General features: G+C 49.7%; 1 protein-coding gene across 1 annotated transcript; it reads left to right on the top strand.

The window, feature by feature from the left end:
- Nucleotides 1-4,299: 4,299 nt before the first annotated feature.
- Nucleotides 4,300-10,262, top strand: LOC125943329 (uncharacterized). Its single transcript, XM_049662489.1, has 3 exons — nucleotides 4,300-4,779; nucleotides 4,908-5,214; nucleotides 10,180-10,262. The coding sequence occupies exons 1-3, from the start codon at nucleotides 4,300-4,302 to the stop codon at nucleotides 10,260-10,262; spliced, it is 870 nt and encodes a 289-aa protein (XP_049518446.1).
- The last annotated feature ends 540 nt before the right edge of the window (nucleotides 10,263-10,802 follow it).

The raw sequence follows: 10,802 nt of genomic DNA, 5'->3' as shown, positions 1-10,802 counted from the left end.
GGATGGCTGCTAACTTCATGCGCACTGTCTTCCTTCTTAGGCTGTTTTTGCGCGCCCCAAGTGCAAGGTCGCATAGCCTAGGTTAGGAGACAGGGGTAATTGGAGATCGCTGACAGAAGCCGTCCTGTAGTGGACATAAAATGTGCAGATGATGATGATGAATCTAATTTTCGGAGTCGCGTGAATCGCATGGCTGTACGAACCACTCCCCCCGCGCTGCCAGCGTTCTTCATAATGCCAGCACTGCGATAGCGACTGCTCGTGGTCATCCAGCGGGATATTTACAGGTTTACATGGTCCGTGCATTGCACGATGTTTGTTATTTCAATTAGTGAGTAAATGTTACTACAATTCGTATAGGCGATATAACCAACGTAGAGACTCCTGTGAGGGCCGCACTTTTTTGCCGCAATTTTGACGAGCCTTACAAGGGACCGGGCCATTTTATCTAATTTTCCCAACTACGAGTATGAAATCCGCCGTAAGCCTCCACGATCGTTTTGACCCTTTTCGCGGCGCTCCTGTGGGCGCTGCCATGTTTGATCACGTGATGACGGCTCCATTGCTTGCCTCAGCCGCCTCCGTTGCCTCCGCGTTTACAATGCAAGCGCGTGACGCCGGCGCGGCGCAGCAAACCTCTGTTTCGACGCGTATCGTAGACGGTGACTGCGTGCACGACACGAAGCTTTGGCCACAGCTTTATAGGACATGTGTATACGGTGCTTGTACTAAAAGCGGTGCTAGAAATGTATTCCAAGCTGTCCAAATTTTCCGCTTATGTATTAAATCGGGATCAGTGTGCTCTGTGTTCTTTATTTGGCAAACATTTTGAACCAGCGGCTTGTCATATTTCTGACTCAGTAAGGTTCCTCGGTGCGGCCACTATCTGATTGTTTATTTTCAGCGTAATCACTCGCGGGTATGCTCTGCTGCGATAAATTTGTTCTTGCTGCGCACAAAGCTTGGAATTTAAATGTTCTGTACTTTGTGGTAGCTCGTAGCAAAGACGTATTATCGCTAGTCCATCGCTTACTCTGTGGACCGTCACGAAACATTCAGCTTCTAACATTCGTGTCTTGTCGGTGTAGTCGCCGTCACTCATGCTCCGGCACATTGATTCAAGTGTGCGCCTATTCACTCACACGTTGGCGATAGGGTGGGCGTAAGTTTTCTTGCGAGTAAGGGTGGATGTATGTAGATAACGTTCGGGAAACTTAATATGCCAGTAAGTGGCACTACTTCATTTTGTAACGAGCGGTACTCACTCCCAAGTGCCGACGTTCCGGAGTTGAAGTCCTTTCTTTGGAGGTTAGCTATACAGCGCAGGCGGATTAATTATATTTTTTTATCCTTGAGGAAAGCCGTGCATCGCGAAGGGCGGCAACACAGGCAGTCCTTATCCAGCAGCTGCGACACAGGTTGATTCCATTCATTAATATGTGAATCACTATTTTTGCAGCGAACTACCGCACACGTCTTCCCTTTATCGTAACACATTTTGCAGTATGTATTGGACACAGTGCATTAGCGCACACCCAGTTGCATTTTCGACAGCTGATCGCACAGTACCAGGGTAGACGCAGTAATGGTTTCGTATTCGTGCGCATTCGCTGAGGCAACGTATGGCGCGCCGCCGAAAGCGCCATCTCGTTCCTCTAGAGCAAACTGCTCCGCGAAAAGGGTCAATGGTCGTGTACAACTTTGGAAGGCAGCGGCATTTGCCACTCAAAGGCAGATGCACACGAGCATCCACCAATGGGCGTGCACTCTAGACTGACGTCATGAGACGGACGGCTGGTGACCCCGCCGACGGAGGACATGGCAGCCCGCGCTTCAAGCTGGGCCGAGTCGCGTCAGCGGGACTATTTCTTTAGTCGCGGTGGAAATAGGCTGCTGCGCTTCAGTGGTCAGGGCGGGGCGTCTTTTTTTTTTTTTTTTTTTTGTATAGTTGCGACGCGTGAAAGTACGCTGCGCGGGAAAATTCGCAGTGGAGCGCGATCGGAATCGCGCCGAACGCGATTGCTTCTCGGTTGGATTAAAAAAAAATATTTGCTTTCAAGTTGGAGGTGCGGCTCTTACACGGATTTATACGGGAAGAATCTTTTTCGTGTAATTGTCTTATGCTTCGCTATTATTAATACTGCTTCGCCTTTCCGGCAAAACTGCAGCCTCTTTCATTTATTTATTTATTTATTTATTTATTTATTTATTTATTTGTTTGTTTATTTATTTATTTATTTATTTATTTATTTATACAACAAAGGTCCCAACAGGACATTACATGAGGGGTGGACACGGAGAAGGCGGAAATGATGATGATGACATTACAAAAATGAGTCACAACACTCGATGGTAGATCTAAAGCGCGCTGTATCGCGGATGAGTGCAGTTTGTCTAGGAAGGCCATTCCAGTCTCGGGCAGTTCGTACGAAGAATGACTGCAGGAACGTAGTGGTGCGGACTCGTGGCGGGATTACCGAGTTCGGATGGCCTGTTCGACGAACACGATGAGCCAGCTGGATCAGCTCGCTGTCACGAGGTATATGGAATAAAAAAAAAAAAACTGTGATAGAGGCATAGGCGAGAGATGCGACGACGAGAGACAAGAGGCAACAAGTCTAGTTTTGATTTTAGCGATGAAACGCTAGTGTGATGTGAGTAATCTGAAAGAATAAATCTAGCAGCACGGTTCTGAACAGATTCGAGAGCTTTAGTCAGATTAGTTTGGTAAGGGTCAAAGATAGCACATGCATATTCAAGTTTTGGTCGCATGAACGTTTTATAGGCAACCGATTTTACTGGTGGCGGTGACATGAAGAAATTACGGCTAAGATAACCAAGAGTTTTGTTAGCTGAGTTGATTATGTGGGTTACATGATTTGTCCAGGACAAATTTTTGGAGAGGTGAATGCCTAAGTACTTGAAGGAGTCAGTGGTAGATATAGTACTGTTATTAATCTTGTAGGCAGGGGCGGATGTAGTTAGGTCGGCGCTGGAATGAAATGTGTACAGTCTTACTAGTGTTCAGGGACATGAGCCAAGTAGCACACCAGTCTTGAATATGAAAGAGATCCTTTTGAAGGGAAGTTACGTCAGCGAGGTTATTGATAGGACGGTACAATGCACAATCATCAGCAAGAAGACGTATTACAGAAGTTACAGTAAATGGCAGGTCATTAATGTAGATTAAAAATAGGAGGATGTAGGAATAGTAGAAGCTCTGCTGCGCATGACTGCTATTGATTCTGATTTCGAGTGAATCCGGCTTGACCTCACTTCGGTTACTAAGTTAATTATATATGTTTATGGCCTCTGCATGCACGTTGCGATGTTTCCATCCCCAATAAATGTTGTAAATTATTATAAGTTTTTTTTTTCATGAGTCGCTAGCATTACCTACTGGAAAGAGAAGCAATGCTGAGACACATATCATTCACGTGCATTTCACACACCGCTGATAAAAGACTCTGCCTAAGGGGTCACTGAAGACTGCAGGTCTTTTTCAGTGGCAAAAAAGTGCGCAAAGCTATTTGTAGTGAGTTGAACATAAAGCAACATATTTATTTTCTAGACATAGGCTATCCATTTCATTAGAAATAATTGTTAGTTGGCTGCCTCTTTCTCTTTCAAAATATCATAAATTTTGTCCTGTGTACACATTGAAATATAACGTGATGATGATGAATAAACTTTTACTGGGCCCACAATATATTGGTGGTGTCCACGGGCACCAGACGGGGTGGTTCCCTAGATACGGGACCCATATGTTCCCAGCAGCTCCTGGCCCCTGTCCGTCAGTGCGAGCTGAATCGGTAGGGTGGGGCTGGATAACAAGGTAACGTGTCTCTGCATGGTGTTCACACTGGAAATTAAAATAACATGTTGAAGTGAAAAAAATATGGATTTGGGAGCCGCCGTTGGTGCTTCTAATGCGCTTGTTTTCCTATTGCCAGGATTTTCAGAAATAAAGCGAAATTATGAATAAAAGCAGTGCACGTCCACGTCAACAATGATGCAGTTAGCTTTTAGCGACAGTAACGTTTTAAGGGAAAATGTAGAGGCAACTCTAAAAGAAACCATAAACGGTTTGGGTAAGAGGACTCTGGTAATGACATTTTAGGAGCGGGAGGGGGGGGGGGGGGGGCTTCGGCATCGCAGGGGGGGGGGGGGGCAGAGCGCCGGAGAACCCCCCCCCCCCCGTAGTCGGCGCCTATTCCTTTGTCCAAACGCACTGAATTAAGTGATCGAATTGGGCGCCGCCGGGAGAGCGCACAAGGCAGCATAATTCGAGCGACGTAAATGGCTGATCTTGAGATCTGGCTGGTTGCAGTGGTGACACCAATCTTGAAATCCCGGAAGCCTGCCACAGCCCTATCATCATATAGGCCGGTGTCCCTCACTTCCGCCGCCTGCAAGGCGATGGAAAGGGTGGCACTGGCACGCCTAGAGTGGATTGCGTCCCAACTCCAGTACTTCCCGGAGCAGCAGACAGGCTTCAGGCGCCAACGATGCACGGCAGACTCTATCTCCGATGTGGTGGCCACCCTGGAGGATGCCAAAGCCACGGGGGACGTGGCAATGTTGATGCTTCTGGACGTCAAGAGTGCCTTTGACGGACTTCCACACGCGGTCATCGAGGCCTGCCTAGACCGCCTCGGCCTGAGCGGCTGCCTCAGAAGCTTCATTTCCGCATTCCTGACTGGCAGAACCTTCCGGGTGCGCGTTGGACAGGAACTCAGCGAGCCCAGGGATATCTCGACTGGCGTCCCACAGGGATCGGTGCTCAGCCCTTTCCTGTTCAACATGGCTCTCGTGGGCCTACCCGCATATCTCCCGGCGGACCCACGGTTCCCTGTTCACTGCTCCATTTATGCCGACGACGTGGCACTCTGGACCCGGGGGCCGAGGAAGTCCATGCCATGCATTCGGTGCTCGCTACAACGGGACTAGATGCGGTGACCGCATTCCTTGGTAGCATAGGCCTCACCATCTGCACAGCCAAGACCGAGGCCATGCTGATTCATCCACTGGCCTCAGCTAGACGCTACACCAAGCAGCTGAAGATTGCTGGCCGTGCCCTACCTTGGCAGCAAATGTTCACTTACCTGGGACTCGCCATTGACCACCGGCTCGCGTGGATTCCTGCAGACAAAGCAGCCACTACCAAGGTGCTCCGCGTGCAGGGAGCTGTCAGCAAGCTGCAGCAACATGGCCGTGGCTGCAACACTAAGTGGGCGCTGCGGCGGAACCAGGCCGCAGCAACGTCCGTGCTCTTGTATGCCCTTCCATTGGTCAACCTCACACCGGCCAGGAGAGAGCAGCTGGAGGGTCTGCACAGAGGTGCTATTAGGAGCATCCTGGGGCTCCCAAAGTATTCACCGGTCGCTGCAACGCTGGCAGAGGCTGGTGAATGGCCCCTCTCGCTGAGGATGCTTGAACGCGCCCTGGGGCACATTGACCGCCTTCATCGTGCTCTGGATGGCGGAGACCTGCTGGCTAGACTCAGACTGCGGGCAGCCAGCCATCCTCACGGATGGGAGGTCTGCGCCTGCTGTACGAGCAGGTGATCACGGACCCCCCTGTGACAATCGCGCTGCCTCCACCACACCATCGACCAACGAACGTCCACATCTCGCTTAATAAAGCGCATAAACGACAGACACCAGCTGCAGCACTGCAACAGGCTGCAGCCTGCAAACTCCACGAGGATCTGGAAGGAAGTCTGCTGGTTTACACAAATGGATCAGTCCTGGCGAACGGATCGGCCGCTGCAGCCTGCACCATCCCGGCAAGGCGGTCAGCGGACAATGTCGGATCCCCTTCGCCGCGAGCTCCACCGCGGCAGAACTAGCGGGGCTCCACCTAGCCGCCGATGTCCTGGCTGAGGGCCCTCCTGGGCAAACGGTGGCAGTGCTCTGCGACTCGAAGCCAGCGCTCCAGAGCCTAATCAACCACCGCCGATCAGGGCTTACGGGGGCCCTGCTCAGCTCGAAGTTCTCGGCATTGGCTGCCGCGGGGGTCACCATCTCATTTCATTGGCTGCCTTCCCATGTGGGAATAGCCGGTAATGAGGCAGCGGATACCCTCGCCAAAACCGCCCACCATCCTGAAGTGCCGCTCACACGAGCAGTCGCTTCCTCGGATTTTTCAAGGCAGCGCCTGAAAAAAACTGGTCACGACCGTCCACCCGGATGCCGGAGTGGCAAATGGCAACGGTCCCAGGCCACTTCCAGAGTGTGGCCTTACCAGAAGGGAACGCGCAACGTTGCTTCGACTGCGCACGGGCTGTGTCTGGACGGCGGCGCGGCTGCACGCCAAGAGACGCTCCACCTCACCGGTCTGTGAACGTTTCGGCGACCCCGAGACCCTCGAGCACCTTCTCTGTGCTTGCCCAGCGCTGGCACAGGACCGCTCAAGGGTCATCACTGCCTACAGACAACAAGGGTCTACCTGCTGCGACAACCAGCGACCTCCTGTTCCCGTCGCCTCCCCACCTCCGAGCTCTCCACAGCCTTTTGGAGTTTGTGGAACTGAACGGAATCTCCGCCCATCGCTAAGCGCTCGTCCCTAGCAGGCTATCGCCTCCATCACCAGCCTCCTCCATGATCGGATGAGACTCTTGCTGCTTCTTCTTCTCTTCCCTTCCTTTCAACATCTTTATCTCCTTTTTCCCCTTCCCCTGACGCTGCGCCGTGCTCCTTATTGGGCAGCAGAAATAAGCATTACTTTCTTCTTCAATAAAATCACTACTACTACTACTCTGTGCGCGTCTATATTTTTTCTTTTCCTGTATGAATGATTTTCTGTGGTCGGCGCGAGCGCTGCTAGAAACGCAGCAGGCGTCGTGTTGCGCGACCGCAATACAACGCGGCAGGCGTCGCCGTAAAGACGAATTTCGCGTTCGGCGTCCACCGTGCAGTACTAAGCCGCTTTTGGGTTCGTATTTGATTGTCTGGCCCCATACCGGAAACAGCAGCTGCCGTTGATGGTCGGATGCTATCTACGCGGATTCGCCGTTTCAGGAGGTGAGGAAGAACATGGCGGCCGATGGAGGTAGATGTCGCTATATACTTAAAAAAGAGCAGAAAATCCAGGGACTTTACTTCGACCAAGGCGCAGTGTTCCCTGTGCCCTAGAGCGCAGGAAAGCAAGCCTGCTTCGATAGTACAATTAGGAGAACATGGAAACCAGCTGCGTTGACGGAGTGTGCTGCAAAGCGGAAGCGGTAAAACACAGAATAAAGTCACAACGACAAGGAACAAAATAAAATTGCTGAAATAAAGAAAATTACGCAGAATCTCCCCAGGGAGTTATCCGAATGATGCTTAAGCATTTCGTAGTAGCGACGTGGTGTTGAGTGCTGACACTCAACACTGCTGATAATCCTATCACTGCTCAGCGGCTGCGGTCGTCTTGGCGCAATTACGGTAAATGCGACAGCGCTGCAGCGACAGGAACTGCTGCGGAAGGCGACGCAACGTGAACTGATGAGGCAAGCAAACTATTGGAGTTCGGCGCCAGGTGCGCTGATGACGTTCCGATCCCAAGCCACGGCTGCTCCACAGTTCTGGTACAGTGCCTAGAACAAGTATATTCTAGGCACTGTAGTTCTGGCTTACTAAAGGTGTGCCTAGTACGTGCGCGATTGCACACGTCACGTAGTCACAGAGACGCGCTTGTGAGCCTGCTCGCGCATTCGTCGTCGTCGTCTTCTTCCACAGATGGCCAACTTGAAAGCGATCATCTTACGCGAAGAACGGATGGACGCACCCTTTCTTCGGAAAGTTTTCTCGTGGCGTAGCCATAGAAATGCTTGCGCATTTAAAGCAACATTGCCGAAATATTTTGGCGTCGGTACCAGCCGGTGTCAGGCGGCTTCGGCCGGCGTAGTGGTCAATGCGACGCTGGGGCGACGCTCGCTCGACTCCGAAGCCTGCTCATGCCAGATCACAGCGCTTACGCCCGAAGTGGCTTTCAAAACATGAAAGCCGGCAAAACTCGATCCCAGCGCAGACGCCGAAAATTCTTCACAAACTTGTTCCTTGTCGTTGGGCCTTAAGGAGTACAATACGTGTGTTAGATAGTTTGCACATACGTCATAGCGGAAGCCATCTTTAGGTTCCAGCAGGTCGAGAAGTGGCGTAATCAAGAAACCTGACAGCAGGACAGGCGCGTCTTGCGTCGAATGTCAAAGCGATAACAGTGATAAACTTGGAAAAAACAGTCGCCGTCAAAAAGTATAAACAGTGTGCGCGTGATAATACGGTGCACTGACGTCATCGTAGCCGCCATCTTTAGGTACAAGAACGGTGGGAACTGCCTCCGTGACGTCACATGAAAACACCATCCCCCTCGGCGACAGCTCGCTGGAGTTATGACCTGCTGATTCAGACGAGTTTTACAATTAAGCAGCGACGCGTACCACCAGATTTTGTTATAATGGGCGAAAGATTGTCAGTAAAAATCTTCATGTACATTTAAAGGATATCTTTGCTACCCTAAAGGTAGATTTCAGTTCAATGCATGGATATTTTTAAGGGGAATTCCGACTACATTGTCATGTTTATTTGTTCGTCTTAACCCGCTTTGATGTAACAAAGTTTGACCTTACTTCCATACGAGAAATCAGTTGTAGGGGTCGTTATTCTAGCTGGAGTCATCGTTGTAGTCGTTGTTGATGGTGTTTTATTTATTTTTAATTCAGAGGATTTGACGAAAGGCAAAGTGATTAAAAATAAAAGCACGAGCCCAATTCCCCTCTCGAGAAAATAGGGATAAGCGAAGCTTGTGGCAAGATGACGCTGTCGCAGGCGTTCCGCTTCGTTTGCTATAAACTCAGGGTCGGCGGCTTTTTGCTGACGTTTGGCGTAAACATCGCGCTCCCGCAACTCGGGGTCTGCGGCTCTTCGCTGACGTATCGCCCGGGCTTCGGATGCCATCACGCTAGAATGGGCATGACGACAACGACCCCTTTCCGGAGCGAGTTCACAGCAACGTTGCTCAAACGCAGCCTGCTCCTCGGCGGAACACAAGACGCGGTGCCTTCCCATCCGCGCGCCGAAACTGATAGGAGTCGAGCGAAGCCCGGCGGAGCGCGTGCCAACTACCTTTCCTTCCCTTTCCATCCCCGCAACACACCAAACAACCCAGATTGGTCGCGCGCGTCACGTGATCCGGCGCCGGCGCAAATTTCTTTGCACCTGCTCTACTCTGGGAGCAACCGTGTTTTAGCGTGACACCAGCAGCACCGCCGACACTTGTGCGGCAATACAAGTTTCACTTGAAAAAGGTAAACAGCTTCCAACTATGCATTGTGCAAGAACTGTAGCACTGCCTCTGCAAACTTATTTTCCATCACCGAACGGTGGTACTTTTCGAGTAGGTCTGGTGGTAGTTGTTGGCGTTGTCATTGTTGCTGTAGTTGTTTCAGTTGTTGTTTCGTCATTGTTGCCATTGTTGTTGTAGGTATTGTTTTGTTGTAAGTGTTTTTCTTGTCGCCGCGTCGTCATTGTGGTTGTTGTCGGTTGCAGCTGTTGTTGTCATTGTTGTAGTTGCTATCGTTGTAGTACTTGTTGCCGTTGTAGCTGTTGTAGTTGTAGCTGTATTTGTTGTTGTTGTCATCGTCGTCGTCCTCATTGTCGCGCACCCATGCCTGCTGTGGATGCCCGTAATAAGCTCTTATTATGGCCATGGACGAAGACCACAAGATAGGAAGTGCAAGCTTAGAGAAGCCCCGTATACGAGCCAACCCAAACATTACGAATGGTTAATTATGGGCAATAGGTTTACCAGGCCATTTAGGCAACTCCTTCACGAAGGAGGCCTGCACGCATTTGGTTAACCATGATATGAAATGCTGTAGCACAAATTGTGTGGTCAAAGGAAAGAAAGTGAGAGACAGACTCTGCAACTTGTGCCATTTCACACCCTCCTCCTTTGAAGACGCGAGTCGCAGCATGATTAAGCGGTTACTTTCATTTCTTGCATTCTAAAGCAAATATAAACTATATGACAGTTAGTTCACATAAAATATCGTTCAATCACTGTTCCATTTATTTGAAGCTCACAAGCACATCATGCCATGCTTTCTCTATCACGAGTAAGATACGTGGGTTATCAAATAAAAAAATTGCAATAACTCCCCCAGCTTGGTTACCCGTACCTGTTCTGTGCTTTCAGAGGTGTTGCCTTCAAGTATGTCGCCTACCATCGTGGTCAAGATGATGCCGTGCACAGTGCAGGTGATCCATGGCGCAGCTTGACTACGCAGCCTCCTCGTAAGGAATACCACACCCATAAATACCTGTGAAGAAAAAAAACGTGTTTTTTTATGAAGAATAGTAAATTGGGCAAAATTGTACTGGTTTATGTCTTGTGGGTAGCGCTATAACTGACACGAAATAGATTTGTATTTCATATTATTATTTATTTATTTATTTATTTATTTATTTATTTATTTATTTATTTATTTATGGTAAAGCTTTCAGCAGCTTAATTTTCTGCACAATGATGCTTACTTGAAGTATATTAGACGTCAGAAGACGTTACACTTTACATTGGTTGCCTTTCTAGCATAAATATATTATTCCAAGATGATAACATAGTGGTCTCAATAGTGATGTGGTGTTACCTACAAAAGCGGACCCATTCTATAAACGAGTGCGTCTATATTCTATATCACGCTGTGCAGACCGAATGTGCAAGGCAGAAAATTTAACAAGATAACTTACAGTCTCTGCGCAGAAAGTGCACGTGACGAACAAGTCGAAACACAGCATGGGGCTCCACGTTGCCCACAAGCT

This window comes from Dermacentor silvarum, chromosome 1 (assembly GCF_013339745.2).
Source record: "Dermacentor silvarum isolate Dsil-2018 chromosome 1, BIME_Dsil_1.4, whole genome shotgun sequence".
NCBI classification, from domain to species: Eukaryota; Metazoa; Arthropoda; class Arachnida; order Ixodida; family Ixodidae; genus Dermacentor; species Dermacentor silvarum.
This window is presented reverse-complemented; position numbering and strand designations above follow the sequence as displayed.